Source organism: Cucurbita pepo, chromosome 8 (genome assembly GCF_057944985.1).
Source record: "Cucurbita pepo subsp. pepo isolate OVF chromosome 8, ASM5794498v1, whole genome shotgun sequence".
In the NCBI taxonomy this organism is placed as follows: Eukaryota; Viridiplantae; Streptophyta; class Magnoliopsida; order Cucurbitales; family Cucurbitaceae; genus Cucurbita; species Cucurbita pepo.
This window is the reverse complement of record NC_141805.1, coordinates 4,152,681-4,176,055: the sequence shown is the minus strand read 5'-3', so window position 1 is coordinate 4,176,055 and position 23,375 is coordinate 4,152,681. Positions and strand designations below refer to the sequence as shown.

Below are 23,375 nucleotides of genomic sequence, written 5' to 3'. Positions count from 1 at the left end.
ATTTGACGAAAAGTGGGTTAATTGTGAAAACCGAAAAACTCAAATTTTATCCCAGAAAGTAAGTGAATTGACAAAAAAGCCCCTATAATTTGTTCACTTTTTGCAACACCCTCCTTCCTTTTAATGTAATGATTCCCTTCTATTTTTTCGTAATGGTTGAGTAATTATGATGAGGGCATGAGAGGGAATATTTATAATTTGGCATAAAATAAAAAAAGAGAATATTATTGGAATAATAATTTTGACTAAAAATGGGCAGTGAGAGAGAACCCACAACAACAAACATGATGAAATTGGAAAATAGATGCAATATTAATTAATATATTTAACAAACAAATTACCTCTTTTTTTATTTCTTTTTATTATAATTCCACATTTTGCCCCTTTGTCAGTAAATATTTTTTAATTGGTAAATTTTACTTTAAACACATTAATAAATTCTATATTTATCAACTTCCAATAAATTATAGATGGAGAAGAATAAATTCTACTGGTCAAATCTCTCGAAGTGTGCAAATGACTCCGACAACCCAATCAATTCAAATTATATAAAAGTTGGGTTGGGTTAGATTTTTCTTTTTTTGGCTTGCGTTGAGTTGAATTTTTGAAAAATAAAAAAATTTGCATCCGAGTCGACATTATTTTGGTCAGGTCAACTCGACCAATACAAAAACAGGGTTATGATTCAATTCTTACCTATCTTAGTTTTAAAATTATTACGAACATTAAGAATATTTGACATTTGTAACAAATGTTAATGATACGTTGCTATTAGTTATTTATGTAACCTGTATTGTCGATAAGTATGATTTTTTTAAATAATTAAAAAAAGAACCACTTGACAACTCAACTCGTTCGATTATGAACTCTCCAAAAATTTTCGTGTTATTTCAATAATTTATCATTTTTTAAAAAAGGAAATGGGCATGAAAAATATATATTTAATTCAAATATTAGAATTTTGTTTTTATTTTCAATAGTTCACAATCATTATACTTTAAATGAAATTCATGAAATAAATGTCATGTTAATTATAATGATATATACCTGAATGTATTAAAGAAGGAATAAAAGCCTAATTTGAAAGCATTTTCATTTTTTTTCTTTTTTCTATAAAAAATATATTTGACGCGTGACACCATCGCTCTTGTTTTTTAAGAAAATACAAAAATAAGAAACAAATTTGTATTTTTTTTTTTCTTCTAAATAAATATGGTTTTTTTATTCCGGGTTGGAATTTGATTTTCATATTTTTTTTTCAATTTCTATTTTTACAATATGAAAATAGAAAATAGAGTGTTTATTGTTTTCAATTTTTTTTAATAGAATTTAAACTTAAAAAAAGAAAAAGAATTTTAATATTATTATGGGTTTTCTTGAATTAGATTTATTGTTGCCAAAGAGAGAAAATTTATGGGATTTTTCTTTTCTTTTTTTCAGAATCAGTAAAAAAATTTAAATGTTTAATAAATAATTATCATTTTTTTTTTTTGAAAAAGATAAAAAAAAATATATATATATATCAATGAACCATATAGGAAATGATTTATTAGAAAACAAAAAATAATAATGATTTACTATATTTACACGTGAAATATTAGTATACATTAGCAAAATTACTATTAACCCCATCATTATTAAATATTAAGTGGCTGAAAAAGTTCATTAAATATATATATATATATATATATATATATATATATATATATACCATTTAATTTTTTAAAAATATTTTGGCAGATTTTTATTTAGTGTGTGAGTTTGACATTTTTTTAGTTGGGTCGGTTGAGTCAATCGGACCAACCAAACAACCAAAAAATAAAGTTACAACTCTATCTACCTAAAGGATAGATATGTGTAACTAGACAATTCTGGGTTAAGTTATGAACTCCATTTGAACTACTCGAGTCACCAACTCAACCAACTCAAAATTTCAGGTTAGTCACCTATGTATACTCCTATCATAGGAATACATATTAACCAGTTAAAATACTATATTTTCGATCAAATTGCTAAAAGTTCGAATCTTCACTCCAATTCTCTTCAACGTTCAACAATTAGTTAAAAAAAAAAAAAAAAAAAAGAGATAAAAGGAGGAAACATTACAAAAGACTTGAGTATATTTTGAAAAGTAGAGTAGGTAAAGGGAAGGACGTTGGTGGAAGGAGAGCCTCATGCTCATCTATCCGCTTAGAACAGTGTTGGAGAATCAATCTTTTAGTTAGCGTTGTAAAACTCTTTTATATTAGAAAGAACATCGAACGAATATTACGAACAATATATAAATTTCAAACCAAAAAACTGACACTATTGTCATGTTGTGGAAAATGACAAACCACACCAATTCAGTTGATAGAAGGGTTGAAGAACACTAAAAGTGGCTGTCACTGTTACACTTACACTTACTCTAGGGTCACCATATCACGCCTAGTAAAACAATTACAACACCAAAACAAAAAGAAAAAAAAAAAAGTAATTTTCCCGTACCTATCAAGCCTTAAACCCTTCTAGATTACGAGTAAAATGAATTAAAACGTATACAAATAAGATAAGTAGGAATATTTTTGTTTTATAAAAAAGGAAGAACTATTTTCTTAGAATATTCTTATATTATAAATTATATATAAAAAAAAAATGGAAAACTAAAAGAGATCATAATGTTTGACCAAGGAAGCAAAAAGAAGATAAATATTACAAAGTAAAAAAAAAAAAAAAAAAAAATGTATTTAGGAAATATTTAATTATTTTGCCATCTTGGAAAATTACAGAAGATTTATTCTAAGGTGTCAATCATGCCACTAATGCAAATTAATTACAACAATATAATTCTCTCACTAAAATTCATAAAAATTAGTATAATAAAACTAAACAAAAAAAAATTGGTTTTTTTTTTTTTTTTTTTTTTTTTTTTAATATTTTTCATGAAGATCATGGAAGCTTTTGAAATTTTAAAAAGTAAAAAGTAAAGGAAAAGGGAAATTGACACAGAATTAAAGACTGTCATGGAAGCTTCAACCAAAAATTCAGTCACGAACATGAACTCACTCACTTTTGAAAAACCCAGAAATTTTATGGAAAGAAAAAGAGCATTTTCCGCCATTGATGAAGGCTCAAGCACTAATTACAGCATGAATTTCAGATAAGGAATTGCAGTTAGATGAGAATTCCAATTCTAATTAATCAAACTTTGAACCATATAAAATAGTCATCAGATTTGATGTATCATCATCAATCAATACCCAGTAACAGGTCAAAATTTCCTTTTCTTTTTTCATTTTTTTTCAATTTTTTTTTTAAAATTTAGTTACCTCTGAATTTTGATCGGAGGAGCTTTTATTGCCTAATGGCGTTGACGAAATCCGCATCAGAAACCGCCGAGTGCTCGATTTGGCTGAGATCGTCTTCCTCGAAAGGAGCTGGGAGGTTAAGATCTATCAAACTGTCACTGAACTTCTTCGCCGGGATTCTCGAATTCGCCGATGAGAATCCGGTGACGTGAGATCTCTTATGGCCGCCGAGAGCTTGGCCGGAAGAAAACACTCTGAAACAAACAGGGCATTCGTGAATTTTCCTTTCCGCCATGGTTGTTGTACCTGCATTTTCTTGCTCCGTCGTCAATTGGGGATTCTCGTAAGTTACAGAAACCTTGATTTTCTTATGGCTTGCTCGATGCCCACCAAGTGCTTGATAAGATCGAAACACTTTATTGCATGTTTCGCATTTGTAATTCCCTCTGTTTCGATTTCTTGTAAGTTTCACCGCCTCGGAATCATCGGTTTCCTCCATGGATTCTTCCATTTCTTCTTCTTCTTCTTCTTCATCGTCGTCGTCATCGCCGTCGTCATCTCCGTCGTCCTCCTCCTCCTGAACTTCTCGCCGTCGTCCATACCCACTTTGATGCTTCGTCCATTTATCCCTCGAAAGCATCATCAGCCAAAACGCGACATCTTCCTCCGTCGTACTACCAGAGATCGAGCTCACCGGTTCCGTTTCCGTCCACGATTCCGGCTGATTCAGTCTCTTAAAACCATTGTAATGGTGGTGGTGAAGGTGATGGTGGTGATTATGATCCGGTTTACGCGTCCTCTTCGATCTTCTCCGAGTTGGGTTCTTGGAGGACTCTGTTTCGCTTTCTCTGTCTTGCAGAACAACAGAGCCAGCGTCGATGGCGAATGAGAATTCAGGATCTCCGATCCGAATGCTCCGTTTTGGATTCTCTCTCAACCCATAAGACAAACCCTTTTCCTCTGCATCACCTTCCGATGAAGAGGGGGAGGAGAGGAAAGAAGCAGAGTCGGCAGCATCTTCACTGAGATGGAGATGCGAAGGCGGCGGCAGCAGCAGCGGCGGCGGCGATGGGGGGTCCTCTGGTTTTGGTGGGAGTGGAAGGTTCACCATATGGGACCTCATATGACCTCCCAAAGCTCTGCCATTGGAGAAGCTTCTGAAGCAGAGCCTACACTTGTGCCTGTCCATTGCTAAGACAAATCAAAAGAACAACAAACAAAAAAAAAAAAAAAAAAAAAAAAAAAAAAAACAGAGTATGAATCTTCTCCTCCTTCCTCCCTTTCCTTTGAACGTGATAGAGAGAGAAAGAGAGTAAACTGAAAGGTAGGTGACAAGCAATCCTCAGCCAATAGATATATACAATAATATTACAAATCAAAAAATCATGTATATTTAATTATATTTAAATATAATTTTCAGTTATTTTTTGGGAGGATAATGAACCAAGGGTAAATCGGTCATTTGGATAGCTCTATGAGGGGATTAAAATGGGAATAGATTAATAAATAGTAAAAACAACGAATAGAAAGAAAGGAACTATTCTCATCCCTTCCCATTTTCAGACACAATTATTCCGAAACTACCCTTTTTCAGATGCTGTTATTCCGAAACTACCCTTGTTAAAATTTATAATTTTAATTTATTATATATATGAGTGTGAAAAAGGTAAAAGAAAAGAAGGTGATTAAGTTGAATTTTAGCGGTAATTAATTAAGAATATTAGGGGAATTAAAGGAGTAATTACAAAAATTAACGGATGGCATAGTTGCAGAGGTCGAGGAAACTGCCTGTTTGTTGTAACGACAAACAGAATCGGGAAGGCCTCAGCTCTTCTAATCTGCAATTAAAAAAATTAAAAATTTATTCTGGTGATAAAGTCACACGCCGGTGACAGTGATCCAACAAGAGGAGACGGGTGGTGAATCCACGTGTGCGAGGGTGAGTTGGGGAAGGGTAAGTTTAGCAAAAAACGAAAATGAAAAAGCCCTTCAAAAATGGATCTTTTGGGCTGGAAACTGAACGTAGGGGACGTGTGGTGCGGAAGGGAGGAAGTATGCGTAATGTTAGGGGGTTAGTAGACGGAGTCACGGAGTTGGGTTAGTGTTAATCGTATCCGGGTTTAGGGTTAAGGTAAATAGGCGTTTCCAAACAGGGGGGGTTTATGAATTGTACCAAATTGTTGAATTAAAAAATTAATAAAGAATCACGCGGTTTCCGGGACTTTCTTTACTAATTTCAGCTCCTAATTCAAAAGGGTTATCGTTAAATTATGATTGATTTGGATTTAATTGTCTCCAGTAACTATATGGCTCTGCACATTCTTATCATCTACCATCTATTTATGATCTATCTGGAAAATAAAGAACCCTAAGAATGAGTATAAAAATATTTAGGGTCTGGTTGAATTTTATCTCTTATTCGATGTGCTTAAGACAATGTGTTTTGGTGGGCCTTAGAGTTAGCTAATTCCATGGCTCGGTCATCTAGCCTTATCAAGCTCATACTTTCATTGAACCTCGTCACTTCTACTCTATCGGGTGTAAGACTTAAGGCAATTAATCTCTAATCTCTTTGATCCATCGAAGTCAATACACGATTAGTGTATGAGTCAGGGGTGTCCTCATCAAGTTTTGAGACCAAGGGTGGATCTAACAAGCATGGATCAAGTCTCCCTATTAGCTAACTCTCTATGTTCTCTTTAATAGGTTTCGTACATGTCTACTACTAAGCGCTAATTGAAAGATCCCTCATTTGCAAATAATAAGCTTCCTATTCTATATCATTCCGTGCTCTATATAGTGCAAGACAAACTCTCAATTAAGCACAACTGGAACTCCGTCAATAGTAGTATATAATGGGTCACGGGCTTTAAATGAGTGATGTTGCATTCCTCTATAATAAGTAAACCTTCGTCACTCGAGGTAAGTTCACGATCTAGAATTTTCCCTAATTAAGTAACCTAATCAATCTAATCGAGTAATTAGGGGCATAAAGGGCTATTCCAACTTCCCAACATGCTTTATGGAGAAGCAAAATAGGAAAATTCTCCTAATAACATACACATCAACATGATAGAGTCATTCATATTTTGCCATAGTCTCAACAGAACCGAAATCATAATAACGGATGTCCTTAAACCCAAATCATAATCATTCATACTTTGCTCGGACTTAAAATGAGTCAAGAGTTTATAACCAACAAGAAGCTCGTGAGAACTAGTCGAATATGCATTTAGTTGATTCAAAAAAATAAATATTCAAAAATTCTTAGGGTTCTACAGAGACGTATTAAAAAGTTTAATTTTCTTTTATAATAAATTAAGTTTGCAATTTCACTTTAATTATGAGTAATTGTAATATATATATGTGTGAAATTTCTAATCTAAAATATATTAATTAAAATTAATTTTTAATTCATTGACTCATTCATATACTTTGGACAATGCATGAACTTAATTAAATATCATTATTAATGAAACGAACATTCACTATTTAAAGTCATTAATAAAAAAGTTGGAGCTAATAAATGAATTAAAATAAATATAACGCCAATTGGGCTTCTTCTTCTCTTTACTTTTGTACCCATTTACTCCATATTTATTTACGAGATTAGAGTTACCGTCCAATGAAGATACGATTGGTAGGGAAAATTCTCGTTTAAATGAGGTTAGGGTTAGAGACGAGGATTGTATAGTCCGTCCCTAGGCAATTTCCCATTCTGTCCTTGCTTTTTTTACATATAAAAATAAAAATACCTATATTTATGACAAATATTTTTTTAATATTTAATTTCTTTACCATGATAATTCAATATTTACCTTTCAATTTTTATATGTTTATTATTCCTTCTTGTAATAACAATTATTTTTATGATTACCTTTAAAAAAAATTATATAAAATTATATTCAATATTTTAAGGAGGTAGTAATATTATAATAATAAATTTGGTCACAAATTTATAATCTTTAAATTAATTTCTTTAATTGTAATCCATTAAAAAAAAACATTTTAAAAATATATATTATTATTATGATTTCTATTTGTATTCCTAAAATTGGATTATTTTCTAGATGGTCATAAACATGAGATCTGACATGAATAAATAGGATAAAATAATAAATGTTGTTTAGAAAATAAAATTTATATCATTTGTTATCTTATGTGCATGAAAAATAAAAAAATAAGAGATTATTACCATTCATTTAATTATTTCGAAAAATACGTACATATCCCCGAATGAATTTAGAAGATACTTTATAATCAATCAAATATAAAATATAATTATAAGATCCCACATAATTGCAAAGAGAACAAAGTGTGAAAATGTGTTCGCAAGAGATAGTTTTATAGACTCAAAAGACAATATCGGATGGACAGACTCTTTATTAATTTATTTTTTTTTCTCCTATTCAAAAACAAAATTTTTATTTTTAGCTTATAATTTTTCAAAATATATAAACCTTAATTCAATATTTAAAAATAAGTAAATAAATAACATTATAATTTTATTAAAACAAAGAAATTTAATTAAATAGCTCAACCGGAACCTACCAAACTTAATACTTTCTCCTTCATTTTCTTCTTTTGCCTGAACCTCTATTCCCTTCCCTTGTCTTCGAGAACGATGAGAGTAACCTGCATTGGACTTTTTGAACTGCTCTTGATCTTTCTCCTCGGCTTCTTGATCCTCTCGCTACTTACTCCGGAACCTTATACTGATGGAACTCGGGAAACAAATATGAATGAGACTTTACAGGAGAGTAGCTACTGAACTTAACCAATTTCTACCTGAACTGCTCTTCCCATTTCTTGCTTGAACTCTATTACTCTCCTACCTCAAGCTAAAGCGCTATGGTCGGATTGTATTGAGTTGAAAATTTGTATTAGATCAAAAAAAATTATAAATTAGGGTTTAGGGTTTTAAATTTTAAAACTTTTTACTCCATCCAAAAAAAATTATATATATATAAAAAGGTAAGGGGTAGTGAAATAATGGAGTGGGGATATGAACAATAATTAATGTTGAATTAGAAGATGTGGTGTTTGAGTAGAGTGGACTTCCAATCAATTAAATTATTACACTATTCAAAAAAGTGTATCGAAAAGTCAACAATATTATATTGCCTATAATTTTGTTCATATAATTTTATCATTAACTATACTCAATAATTATCATATTAATTTCTTTTTTTTCTATTTTACGAGGTTCAAATTTTATAATTAACTAACTTAATTTCACTTTAAATCAATTGCATACTTCTTGGGCCCTTTATAGTCGGGCAAGCATTTTCTGGTAGTTATTGATATCGGACACCCATTAGAAATAGCAACCGTCACGGCAGCATTATGATAAACATAATGATTGTTCCCTTATCTCATAACATACGTGTTCGTATTGTCATGAAGGATAAAGGGTATCCCGGATGTATAAGCACACAATAATGCATGAGGTCCCAACATTATTCCATTTTCATTATCATTTAATACAACTCTGCTAGCGTCTTCCTTCATATCATATCATTTTGTCGTATCATTTTTCATATCACAACATAACTTATTGTACTAGAATATATCATAAACATATCAATTTATCACATATATTATATCATAACATATATCATTTTCATATCATATCACAATATATATATATTCGTCATTCACATGTCATATCATAATCATATCGTTTTGTAAACACTTTAGAGTCCTATTGTTTCCATATACATATCCTATTCATATCATTTCTTAAACTTGTCATAGCCTTATCGTCCTTATCCATCTCATAGTCATACCATTTTATGGACATACCTTATCCATACCATTTCTCAAACGTATCCTAACCATATCGTTTCATGAACGTATCCTAGCCATACCGTTGCATGAACGTATCCTAGCCACAGTGTTGCATGAGTATATCTGAGTCATATCGTTACATTATGTTTATTTCTAGAAACGTTAAACAATATAATTTATATCATGAGATAAAATTTATCCCTTCACATCTAAGGAGGAGATGAGTAATTCTATTAACGGCCGTCAATTCATATGATGGTGTTTCTACCTCATAATAATACTAACCTAATCCATTAATTGAATTTTTTTTAAAAATATCTAATTAATATTAAATATAAAAGAAGAAAAATATATTTAATTTTTTTTTAAAAATATATTTAATTTAAAATTTAAAATTAATATTATAATATTAAATATAATATATATATATATATATATATTAACATATGTCATGAAATTTGATTTAAATAGAATATTAAGATAGTGTAGATTTGGCCCGTGCTGAGCTAAATAAGTGTACATTGTTAGGGATCTAACCGTAGACCATTTAAGTTACTAATTGAACATGATCCAGTTGTATATCAACTATATGCCGTTCAAGTTTAACACAAGTAGTTCTAGCCAATATTAATAAGGTTGAAGTCAATCAAAAAAATAGCTCGAGCAACTTTGCCTCCTTCCACATGCCATCACTTACTCAACATTCTTTCCCTCCTCTAATGACCACAACTCTTCGATCAATACTTTACAAACAATGAGTCGACCTTAAGGTGAAGAAAATGGCGAACTAATCGACGACTGATTCGGAAGTATTTGCCGAAAAAGGTAACAAAATAAAACCCTAATGAAAACTTCCCATTTCTTACTCCTCCAGATGTAAAACCCGAAGTCAATTAATCAAAACCCTCCCAATTACTCAAAAGTTGAAGAACCCTAAAAACTTGGTTTCCATTCTCATAATAAGTTCTCCAACCCTTCCCCAATTTCGAATGAGCCCGCTATGATTCCTAGCCTTCGTTTTAGGTGAGCCCAGATTTCGAATGAGCCCGCTATGCTTCGTTTTAGGTGAGCCCAGATAATTAGAAGTGTGTAATTTGTTAAATATATATACTCGATAAAAAAAACACAAATAAAAATTCGAATTTAATATAGTGCATGCAGAATCAAACAAAACTGACTACAGCAATATTGAAAGTGTTTTAATTTATATGTTCTCTTGTTGTAATTAATTTCGTATGATTTTGTTACAAAAAATGCACATAAAAAGAATGTGAAGGAGTAAAAAAAAGAAAAAAAAAAAAAAAAAAATTAATTACGGGGTTTGCTTCACAAAAACTGATCAAGGGTCAGGCGTTGTTGAACCAAGTCCCACCTGCAACCATGGTGATGAATTCCCTCCAATCATGCTTGTATCATTTAGCTCACTTAATTTCGCTAATTTCACCTTACTGTCTGCCTCATCCTCCACATTATTATTATTATTATTGTTATTGTTATTATTATGATGAATAATACTATTATTCTTGGTGCAATTGTTTTCTTCTTCATTTTTTACGACGACCTTGTTTTCATTGTCGTTTTGGTGTTGTTGTTGTTGTTGTCGCCGTCGTCGTTGTTCTCGTGGGTCATTTTCATCCACCTTATTGTTTTTGCAAATCCACGATTGTAAGTAAATCTCCGTTGAAACCTCGAAGGCTGGGCGACGAACCTCGTCGGCCAGAGCTGGTAGGTTGAGATCAAGCTTAAGGTCGAGCGGGAGGACGACGGTTGAATTTGAATCAAATGGAGGAGGAGGTACCCTGTGGTCATGGAATTGATGAATCTTTGCAATGGAAGGTGGAGGTGGGGCTTCCGTGGCAGCATTAGAGGTAATCCAATGGCAACGTTTGTGACCACCCAATGCCTGGCCCGAAGAAAAAATCCTATGACAAATTGAACATTCATGTACTTTGGTTTTCCTCTTAGAACTGGAAGCCATGGTGGAATTCCCCAATTCGTATGAATTATTATTGGGTTTAGTAGGAAAAAATGAATCCTCGAATACGTCATCGTTTTCACGTGGGTCGAGCTCCATATGGTCGAGGCGTGCAGCAAAGCAGCCCTTGACCTTCTTGTGGCTAGCCCGATGGCCTCCGAGGGCTTGGTGCGAATTGAACACTTTCTTACACGCTTTGCATTCGAACATACCCTTAGGTGCAACTGCTTTTGGCTTGTCTTGATCCGGAAGTCTATAGGAGAGTGGCGGTATGAAATTTATGGGTTTTCTAATATTATTGTGATTATTATTGTGGTGAAGAATAAGATGATGATCTTCCTTACTAGCGGAAGCGCAGGATTCCTCGGCCTCGGCCTCGGCCTCTACCTCCGCCTCGTCCTCCTCAAACATAGGCTCCACCGTGCCATTCGACAGCATAATAAGACAATTAGCCAGGTCCTCATCTTCATTAGAAGCAGGAGACCCAACTTTCACTCTCAACGATCGTTTCCTCTTCAACCAATTATTATTACTATGATTACCCGAACCTCTCCGCGCAGCACCGCTACATTCATCGTCATCATCGTCGTCATCATCATCGTCGTCATCGGAGCAAGGCGGAGAAGAAAGAAGAGAGTCAAGGTCATCAGAGGTGGTGGTGCATTTGCCATGTTCAAGAAAGGATTTCCAAGAGAAGAATTCCTTGCCACAATTCTCGCACACGCGGCAAGTTTTAAGACGATTTGGGTTGGTTCTTAGGGCATACATACGACGATTGGTGGGACCCAGATTGGATTTATTATGATGAGTGTCGTCCCAATCGGTAGAGACAGGATCCTCGTCGTCAATTGTATGGGGAGAGGTGGAATCATCGGCTATGCCGTGAGCCCTCATGTGACCGCCCAAGGCTCTCCCACACCCAAATCCTTTTTTGCAGATTTTACAGAAATGCTTCAAGTTGGGCTTTTGAAGGTCGTGGTCCACGATGAAAGCTGCCATATACACTCTAAAAAAAATGTATATATATATATATATATCTATATGTACGAAATTAAAAAAAAAAAAAAAAGAAAAGAAAAAGAAAAGAAGAATATATAGAGAAGGGGGGGAGAATGATGGAGTGGTAAATGAGGGGGGTAAAAAAGAAGGAAATAGGGAGAGGCTGGGAAGAGTTGGGTTAGGTTAGTTGTGCTGTTGCAGTGAAAAACTAAAAAGGGGTTTGGGGTATGGTTAAAACAAAACGAAGGGTGGGAGTGAAATTAGTAATCCTAGTTTTTAGTAGAGAGGGAAATTAGTTTTTTTCTTTTTTTTTTTTTTTTTCTTTTTTTTTTTCTTTTTTAATTAATTAATTAATAAATTAATTAATTTTAATTTTGGAGATAAAATTAATTTGTGGATTAGAGAGAGAGGGGAGGGGGTGAGCTTTGGATGAGTGAAAGCTGACAAGTGGGGGGTGGAGGAGAGAGAATGGACTTTTTCTTCCATACCAACGGTGGCGCCGCCGCCACTCGTACACAACCACCACCGGACGCCTCCCTAACTTTAAATAAAAAAAATAATAATAATAAAAAAGGAAAATAGGAGAGTGAGGTAGTGAGTGAAAGCAGCTCAGACCAGTGGTTTTAACTGCCACACCTATTCATGTCGTATCCCTTCAATTACAAGCCAAGTAATACAATTAGCCCTTCTCTCTTCTTGCACACGTTTTCCATGTTTTTTAAGGTTCAATTATACTCTCTAATCTTCGCCCTTTTTATTTTTAACTTAACATAAGCTATTTAACACGTCCTTCACTGTTGAGAGCGAGTCCCGCATTAACTTAATTAAATGGATAATCATAAATTTATAAGTAAAGCCGTAAGAGTTTATGCTTAAAGTAGATTCATGGTTTATAGACTTAAAATTTTTTATAGATTTACTAAACAAAAATTTAAAATTAAATAGAAAATTTAATTTTTTTTTTAATTTTATAGGTTATTTAAATGGATTAAGAAAGCCATTATGAATATGAAATATTGAAGAATAAGGAATTTAATATTTTTAAAAATGAAATTATTTATAATTAATTTTCTAATAGGGTTTTGAATTTTTTATTATATTTTATTTTGTGTCCTTTTGAAATGTCGGATAATTTACGTTGTTGTTAGGTTTTGTGAGTTTAATGTTTAGCTTACATATTGTCTTATATTCTTTAAAGACTGTGAGTTAAAGTTGCATTAACGTGTTTAGTGATGTCAGCATTAAATTAATGAAAATTAAAATAATATTTATTAAAAAAATCTTCATTTCTTAACCATTTATTATTTAAATATGACCTTAGGACTCTTTTCAGTTTCGGATAGGGTTGGATGTATGTTACTTCTCCACACACAACCCACGCACGCACACATAGACCCACCAGGTGGGCTCGTATACATACCTCTAGGCCTAACTTGGTCGGATACAACATGTTAATGCGTCACCAGATACCGCAGAAAAGGAAAGAGCTGCATGATATCATGGTGAATATAAATATTGAAAGTACGCGTCCATACTAACATAATATAACGGGGAAGCATCTTGATGCATATGATATACATACATGCTTGAGGTCTCACAAATTTTCGTTCATAGCAGAGCATTAATTGATCTCTTTTTCCCTTCATCCATGACATAGTACATATATGCATCATGTATACGGTAGTCATCACATAACTTTACATGGCAAGACATGACATGATACACATAGTATTTCATTTCATTCACAACATGACTTAATAGATATCACATGTGTAACAACTCAAGCCCACCGCTAGCAGTTATTGTTCTTTTTGGGCTTTTCCTTCTAAGCTTCCCTCTAAAGTTTTAAAACATGTCTGCTAAGGAGAGGTTTACACACTTTGATAAAAAATGTTTTATTCTCTTCCCCAACCAATGTGGGATCTCACAATCCACCTCTTTTCGGGGCCCAACGTCCTCGTTGACACTCATTCGCTCTCCAATCGATGTGGGACCCCCCAATTGTGAGTTGGGCAGTTTGGATTTGTTAGATCATTAGGTCATAAGAACATCCCTTTAACTTCCATTTAGATGATTATGGGCCCGTATGATAACTCTACAAACCATTACAACTAATATTTAACCTAACATCAAGGTTACTCCGATCAAATCACTTGGAAACGAATTCGGCCAAAGTTTCTTAACAAAAGTTAATCAAAAGCTTGAGGAGACTTGGGAGTCGGTTGGGTTCAGAAATTTTTTTGGATTGGTAATCCGACCCAACCCAAAAATTTTCACAATTCAACCCTCTATTTTCCTATTGTTAGTATAGACAGTAACTTTCAATTTTTTTTAAGGTCTTTTTTAATATTGCTCTATTTATTCATGTACCATTTTTTTACTTGAACGTCACAACTTTACTTTTTATTTATAAATTATTATTATTATTATTATTTTTATATTTGAACTCTACTATATATTTGAATCTTTGACTGGTTAAGCGACCAATTTGACTCGTTTTAGTTTAATTTTCACCCCAACTTCAAATTCCAAAAACCCTACATTTATCTTTTTATTAATATATATATATATATATATATATATATATATATATATATATATATATATATATATATATATATATATAAATGGTAAACCCACAAAAATATAATGAGCTCAATATAATTCCTTAAAAAGCTAAAAAATTCATATTGAATAAATCCGAACAAAATCCACCCATGAAAATCATTCGATGAGATCACATAATTAGTAATAAAAATATTCTTGAGGATCTCCGATTCCTATGTAATGACTCTAAATTTTTACTTACTCAGAATCGCTACTAACGTCTCATGTTCGATTAAAATGTAGAATCTAACTCATCATCTATAATATAAATATTGAAAACATTTAAAATATCTTCTATCTCTGAAAAATATAGTCATGGTCTTATGTGTTTAATTTAAAATATCTTGAAAATATAGTCATGGTCTTATGTGTTTAATACGAAATACTAAAAATTTAAAGAAAATAAAAACAAATACAAAATGATTTAAATCAATAAAAGGCAAGAAAACCTATTCGGACCTAAAACTAGAAATTTAAATATGAGTCTACCTCATACACGTCATCCGCATATGCGCCTTACCTCTACCTGAAAAATGATGTGGCACACAGCCTGAGTATTTCGAAGAATACTCCGTAAGTGACCCCACTATAGAGGTCATGCTAAATACAATCAAATATGCTCTAGGGAGCTATCTCTTTTTCATCTCATACTAGGGGTGGCTTCTAGTCCGGACTACTGTGGATGTGTAGTACTTCCCTATACACGACCCATATGTGCGAGTGTGAATCTCCAGGCGACTCGCACACCCCCTGGACCCTCTCTAGTCAAGCTAGCTATCTGTAGTGATGTCTGGAGGTCAGCAGAACCCCTGGTGTCATGCTCCCCATGAATACCCTCATCATCATATTGTGCGCGTCCGCACTTATCATCTAAAGGGGAAGTATATCTATATTAATGTACACACAACATACATGAGGTCCCACGAATTCTCGTTTTAACATCTCTTCTGACACAACCCTATTCTCATCTCTTTGTTACGCTTAGTAACACATGCTCGTTAGATATTTATATTAATATCATTTTCATACTTTTAAGGTTGTGTCCTAGGTCGATTTATCGACTTGATGCAACATGACATTCATCATCATACAACATGCTTAATATAGAAAACATCATCATATTAGGGCTAAGCGTCATGCAAGACATCATAGTCATCATAAAGCCATCAAGTGCACCGAATACATCATACATCATCATATAACACACATACCTTGTCGTACATCATCATAGTGAAGGGAATGAACTCTTCATCCACATAGCGGAAGCATTGGGAACCGTTTTGATTTTATTAAGAATTAAAAGAAAAGCAATAAATTTGAGAGAAAGAACTCTACTTTGTAGAAACCCTAGCTTGCAACACTTCTTAATTCAACCATGCAAACGTTCTTTCACATTCCACAAGATCTTCTTGTTATGATTCGAACACAAGATCAAGGCTTGTGGGAGTCTTTTGAAAGAAAATCCCAACAAGGATTGGAGAAGGAGAGTTTTGAGCATTATTTGTATATGTAATTTTATTCTTGAGAGGAAGTGGGAAAGATTTGTATATCTTTGACTCAACTCGAGAGTCAAATCATATTTACATATTTAATATTATAACATATCCTAATATATATTTAACTAATCTGAATCTCATCCAAATTTCAAATATATTTTTATTTAATATATCAAAATACACAATTCATTTAATATTTAATTGTATCAAATACAATAAATATATTTTTCTTTAATATATTAAATATTAATTTGAACCCTCCCAATTAATATATTTTTTTCTATTTATATTTAACATATCTAATATATTAAATATTAATTTCAACGTTCAAATTAAATATATTTTTTTTCTATTTATTTAATATATTTAATATATTAAATAGATTTCAAATTAAATTTATTTTCTCATTTACCTTTAATATATTTAATATTTTAAATATCAATTTGAACCCTTCCAATTTTCTTTCAAATAAATGGAACCTTTTAGCGTTACTATGAACTTACCAGGGGACTTTATAGACCTACAGATTATAAGATCCAATGATATAAAATTAATTAATTAAACTCCTTAATTAATCAATTTTTATTCATTAACTATAGGTCACTTCACAGTAGACTTAGAGTTGCACTCTTATGCACGGTAGGACAAGTTATGTCCATTGATTTAACCATTACAAGCAAGTCGATCCTTCATGAGTTGTTCATAATTACAGTTGGGTTAAATGTCTGTTTTACCACTGTAATTACATCTTTCACCTTAAGTACCACTAATTCTCCAATGAACAATTTGTTTATGATCCAATCATAAATCAAGTCCCTCTCGGGCCAATGAGAGGGTGGGGTCCCATTGTTCAAGTCCCAAAATCAGTAATTAAGACAACAACTCATCTACTTTTCTTATATGGAAAGGAGTGAATTCACTCATGATATTATGTTCCCAACTTCATGTTTGGTCAAATCCCAACAATAGTAGGCATATTGAATCGGCTAAAACAGTTATTCTCTCACCCATGTAAATTAAAGAACAAGCCCTCACAGGCAGAAGTTCATAACTCACTCAGGATTAAAATCGAATCGCATATGATCATCATGTGAAATATTAATCTTCTTAATTAACGGATTTATAAAGAGAGATTAAATATTTTTTGGTCCAGTCTTATACAAACTCATTGTATAAGATACCCCCACTTACATGTCTACACATGAATGATTTGGATCAAATCATTTATAACGATTACAAAGTGGGTCGTATCAATAGTATTACCACGATAAGGCACCCAACCTTATCCATATACTATAGACTTTTTAGGTTATTATTTGAACACGATCCTTTTGTATGTCAACCATACTGTTCAAAATTACATTAATAACCTTGGATTTTCATATAATAGACTAGGTTGCATTTCGTAAATATACTTATATATTGAATAATCATCAATCAATTTGATAAAATATTAACAATATTCTTTAGATTTTGCATTCATCTGGTGTGCATGAGCCCAAAATTCTCTTTGACCTTGTAGCCTTATTCAATAAAAGCCCAATAATTATCTTACATGAAAATCAAGATTCATAGACATGTAATGTAATTAACTCTAATGTTTAAAAAATTACTTTTTACTAGTTTTTTCATTTTATTCAATTTGACATTAATCAAATGAATGGCCAAAGACAAGTATCATCTTTTTTGAAGAAAACAATTTATCTTTTTTTTCTTGATTCTCTAATCATAAATATTTCAATATTTCATAGTATAGTAAGTGTTCATTTTAACACATAGTAATTATACTTAATTTGAGCGGAACATATTTTCAAGCAATTTCAAATATCTAAAATATAAATTTTGACTGTTCAAAGTAATTCATACTATATGAACTACTTAGTAATAAAGTTTGAGAAATTGAATTTCTCTTCTGGTTATTCAAAACATGTCAGCATTTAGTAACAATTTTTACTTAACATCTTACTTCAGTTGAGATTGATTTCCTAGTGTCAACGATTAGAATCTATCCTACCTCATCAAGTATTTTTCAAGAATTACATATAAATGTAATGGAGAAAAGATCTTGAGACTAGATCTTATATCAACTATCCACGGTGGTGTCACTTAGTCTCCACCAAAAATCTAGTAAATCAAATTTACTCTCATTTAGATTTTTATTTCTATAGAGTAATTTCGAAAATTTCTATCATGTCTAATTAGGAAATATTTCCTACCCTAGCTTCCGTCATAAGATTTTTCTTGGATTTGATACTACTTAATTTCGAGATCATTTAGATAATTATCTAAAATTAACTTCTATCGACTTAAACATCTCATATGTTTTAGTCATGACATCCAACATGTCAACTAAAAGATATGAACAAAGCTTTCTCATCACATTTGATTCACCAATCATGTGTTATTCGATTCACTTCGACAATACTTCTTGAGAACATTTCTCAATAAAGACAACAAAAATAAATTATATACTACTATCATAGTGTTAATATTATTTTTCCAAGTATTAAAATTTTTTATCAGTGGTAAAAAATTAAACAAGTGAGAGATCTTAACATAAAATTTGAAATATATAAAATATTATTTAATTACAAGCAATCAACTATCCATTCAATTTCAGCATAGAGAACAAACAATTTTATAAAATGAACCCTATAAATCATTTCTAATGCTATGACACTTCAGCGATTTAAAACAAGTGCGGCCGTAGGATAGGTCAAGTGTTCCTTCCCTAATCGGAGACAATCTCAACCAAACATTATACCGGAATAATTTTATTCCTGTAATATTTAGTTACTTAGTTCGATCAACAACATCATTAACAACTTTAATGATCTTTTGGTAAATCTAACCCATCATTTTAAATCTTGTAATTTTATACCAACAAGTGACGTCGTAGGGTAGGTCAAGTATTGGAAATAAAATTACTATATCTTATCTTTCTCAAGAGTTCATCTTGATATTAACCCATGCAAACACCTTCTGTAGGGGGACGGTCCAAAAGTCATCACGAAGCCTTACACAAATCTCACGTTATGAACCAATCATGGAGACCATAGGATATGTTGACACATTTCCTTCTCCCATTTACTATAAATACTTTCTCAAGAGATTCACCTTGACTCATGCAAACACTTTGGAGACGGTCCAAAAGCCACCACGAGGCCCCGCATGAATCTCACGATGTGGATCAATAATAAAGAACGTAGGATATCCTGACATATATCCTTAATATCTTGATATCTAAACAGATGTCCTTCTCCCACTAAGTATTTTGAAATAGGGTTTTCTATTACTCAGACAACTCATTTATCTAAGTTTCCAATCTACCTTTCATAACCCTTGTGTTGGTTAGATTGTTTTTAACATGAATTACTAAGTAAAATTTGACTAATTCAACTCTCGGTTCCCACGTAGAGGTGTTCCATTTCTGTCAGCTTAAATACCTTAGCCTAGCCAGAACCTTCCTTAGATAGAGTTCCCTTACCGTCGGTTTTTATTTAAAATTCATTAATCTTTAATTAACTATTAATTACTAGATTGATATGTTGAGTCTGTTTTAGATTATTTCAATAAATACCTATTCTCAAGTGTAGAGGAGGTCAATTTCTGTAAGCTATTTTCTTGTTATTAGTGGAGCTAGTTGAGTCATGTCCTGTATTTTCGTTTTTCTGCCGTTTTGTGTATTTCCTATAAAAAGACATTGGAACCTATGAATAAAAACAGATCATTCTGGTGCATTTTCCAAGTCTCTAAAACTTACCGTTATCATTTGGTATCAGAGCCAAAGCAAAACAAAGTGATCCAAGAGAGAAAATGAGCGACAACAAAACACTCACCAAGATTCCATAGTTTGATGGTCACTATGACCATTGGAGTGAACTGATGGAAAACCTCTAGCGTGCCAAGGGTTTGTGGAGTCTAGTGGAAGAGGGTTACACCGAACCAGCAAAGGGAATCGAAGTGACTGCAGGGCAGAAAAGGAATCTTGAGGAGCTCAAGATGAAGGACCATCAAGTGAAGCACTACCTGTTCCAGGCAATTGATCGGGTTGTGTTTTAACAGATTTTGAATCGCAAAACATCCAAGATCATTTGGGAATCGATGAAGAAAATGTTTGGAGGCAACGAAAGGGTGAAGCGGTCTCTTCTCCAAACCTTAAGAAGAGATTTTGAGGTTTTTGAAATGAAGAATGAAGAAAACATCGATGATTATTTTGGAAGAGTAATGACTATCTCCAACAAGATGAGAAGCAATGGAGAAGACATGTCAGATTCGAAGATTGTTGAAAAATACTTCGAACTCTGACTGACAAATTCAAATATGTGGTGGTGTCCATCGAGGCGTCAAAAGACACAGGAAAAATGACGATTGACGAACTGCAAAGCTCTCTGTCTGTACATGAAAAGAAATTTAAGAAGATCAGTCATGAAGAAGGTGATCAAGCTCTCAATGTCAGAGGCAATCTCAACGTCAGAGACAGAGGCAAAGGATCATACAGAGGTCGAGGCAGGGGTAGAGGATGCTCATTCAACAAAGCAACAATCGAGTGTTACAACTGCCACCAACTTGGACATTTTCAATATAAATGTCCAAATGGGAACAATGGAGCACATTTTGCAGAGATCGAAGAAAAGGATGAAGTTCTTCTCATGACGTATGTGGAACTTCAAGGCACTAAAAGAGGAGATGTCTGGTCTGTGGATTCTGGGTGTTCAAACCATATGTGTGGAGAAAGAGGTATGTTCTCAAGCTAAACACTAGCTTCACACGTAATGTCAAGCTTGGGAACAATCACAAACTGATGGTTGGTGGGAAAAGAGTAGTGAAAATAATGCTCAAGGGAATAAGCTATGTGATCAACGATGTGTATTATATTTTGAAATTAAAGAACAACCTGCTTAGTGTTGGACAACTTCAAGAAAGGGGTTTAGACGTGCTATTCAAAGGAGGAGATCGAAACACATGCAGCATCTTTCATCCCTCAAGAGGAAAAATAGCAGAATCTGTTTTGAGTGCTAATAGGATGTTTATCCTGCTCGGTGAATCAAATGACAAAACAAAGGAGGAGAGATGTTTGCAGGTTGATATCTCAGACAAGGCAGAGTTGTGGCACCATCGATATGGACATCTTAGCTACAAGGGACTTCACACATTATGCCGTAAAGAGATGGTTGTGGGTTTACCTGAAATTGAAGATGTGAAAACCACCTGTGAGGCGTGTGTCAAAGGGAAACACCATCGTGTTCCATTTCCGAAGCAGAGCAAGTAGAGAGCCACTGAAAGATTGCAGCTTATCCACTCTGATCTCTGTGGTCTGATCAATCCACCATCAACCAGTCAAATAAGGTACTTTATAAGCTTTATTGATGATTTCTCGAGAAAAACATGAATATATTTTGTGCTAGAAAAATCAGAAGCATTTCATCAGTTCAAGACATTCAAAGCATTTGTAGAGAAGCAAACTTGATAAGAACCAAGAGACATCATTCATACAATATACTTCAATGAAGATGTGAAGAAAATGTTGTCAAAATTATCAAAAGAGGTTGCAATTCATATCACATTGAAGAGGAATGAAGTTTGATGGTTATAAATTTTGAGTGGGTTACAATATAGAGTAATTTAGAGTTATTGTATTTTAAGACTTGTTATTTAATTTCGGTTACATTTACATAATAGCTAATTATGGCCATAAAGTAGGAATGTTACAACTCTTGTAATACCTTTAATAGTTTCATTTTTGAGGCTATATAAAGCCATGTATGTTGTATTTGTAAGGTAGACTTGGAAAATATAGTAAAAGAAGCATTTGTGCTTTTCTTTAGCCAATGGCTAAGTTTCTTTGCAATTCTACGTAGTTTAGATTGCATGAAGAATCATTCAAGCTCGACATGATCAATCTTGCTTGTGGAGTGATTCGAATCTCAAATAAGTATTTGAGATATTTGATCAACAAGAGTCATTCAAGCTAGACATGATCGATCTTGCTTGTGGAGTGATTCGAATCTCAATCAAGTGTTCTTGCCTTGAGATATTCGATCAACAAGGTAATCCGAATCTTACCCCCCTTGTAGTTGATTTCCTTATCTTATCAGAAAATGTTGTCAAAATTATCAAAAGAGGTTGCAATTCATATCACATTGAAGTATATTGTATGAATGATGTCTCTTGGTTCTTATCAAAACTGGATTGTTCATCAAATGTTCAAGAATAGATAGAGGAGGAGAATACAACTCAATTGCGTTCAAGGAAGTCTGTAAAGCGCATGGAATCAAAAGACAGCTGAGCACCGTCTTCACGCCTCAGCAAAATGGCGTTGCTGAACACAAAAACCGTACAATCATGAACATGGTGAGAGCAGCGTTGTTGGAGAAGGAGGTACCAAAAGCTTTCTGGCCAGATGTTGTGCAATGGGTGAATCACATTCTTAACAAATCTCCTACACTCATTGTAAAAGATATGACTCCGGAAGAGGCATGGAGTGAAGAAAGCCATCAGTCGAACACTTTAGGATTTTTGGATGTATCGGATATGTTCATATCCCTGATGTTAAAAGAAGCAAGCTCGATGATAAAAGCATGAAGTGTGTTCTGTTAGGTTTTAGCAGTGATTCCAAGGCCTTTAAGATGTTCGATCCAGTAGAGAAAAAAGTTCAAATCAACCGAGATGTGGTATTTGAGGAAGATAAGAAGTGGAATTTGGAAGATGTTGGTGATTCTGGTGAAGAAAACATTGAACTTGAGTGGGAAAATTATTATGAAAATGTTGAGAATGTAGAGGAAGCAGAAGAAGCAGAAGAATACACTGATGACGTTCCTTCAACAAACGATCCACCAACTGGAGAAACAACAGCAATAACGGGCAGGGTGAGAAAACTACCAATCTGGTCTGCAGATTATATCACAAGAGAAGAGCTATCAGATACAGAGGAAGAAGCAAACATGGCTAGAGTCGAGATTGAAAGTCTAGCTTTCATGGCCATATCAGATTCGACCAGTTTTCAAGAAGTCAAAGGACATCATAAATGAAAACAAGCGATGGATGCTAAGATACAGTATATCAAACGGAACCACACGTGGTCGCTGACTGCACTTCCCGCTGGAGTCAAGGCTATAGGGGTTAAGTGGATTTACAAGACCAAATTAAATGAACTTGGAGAGATAGACAAGTTCAAAGCTCGGCTCATTCTAAAAGGGTATGCTCGAGAGTACAGAGTAG

General features: G+C 33.2%; 2 protein-coding genes across 2 annotated transcripts; both read right to left on the bottom strand.

The window, feature by feature from the left end:
* Positions 1-3,153: 3,153 nt before the first annotated feature.
* LOC111799548 (zinc finger protein ZAT9) lies at positions 3,154-4,630 on the bottom strand. Its single transcript, XM_023682905.2, has one exon. The coding sequence runs from the start codon at positions 4,474-4,476 to the stop codon at positions 3,334-3,336; it is 1,143 nt and encodes a 380-aa protein (XP_023538673.2). The 5' UTR covers positions 4,477-4,630; the 3' UTR covers positions 3,154-3,333.
* A 5,608-nt stretch (positions 4,631-10,238) lies between these two features.
* Positions 10,239-12,495, bottom strand: LOC111800085 (uncharacterized). The gene has a single exon (XM_023683668.2). It carries the CDS (start codon positions 12,049-12,051, stop codon positions 10,417-10,419), a length of 1,635 nt encoding a protein of 544 aa, XP_023539436.2. The 5' UTR covers positions 12,052-12,495; the 3' UTR covers positions 10,239-10,416.
* Positions 12,496-23,375: the final 10,880 nt, after the last annotated feature.

What these genes read in the sequence shown, in the direction of transcription:
- LOC111799548 (XM_023682905.2), bottom strand. Translation starts at nt 4,476, where the DNA reads ATGGACAGGCACAAGTGTAGGCTCTGCTTCAGAAGCTTCTCCAATGGC.
- LOC111800085 (XM_023683668.2), bottom strand. Translation starts at nt 12,051, where the DNA reads ATGGCAGCTTTCATCGTGGACCACGACCTTCAAAAGCCCAACTTGAAG.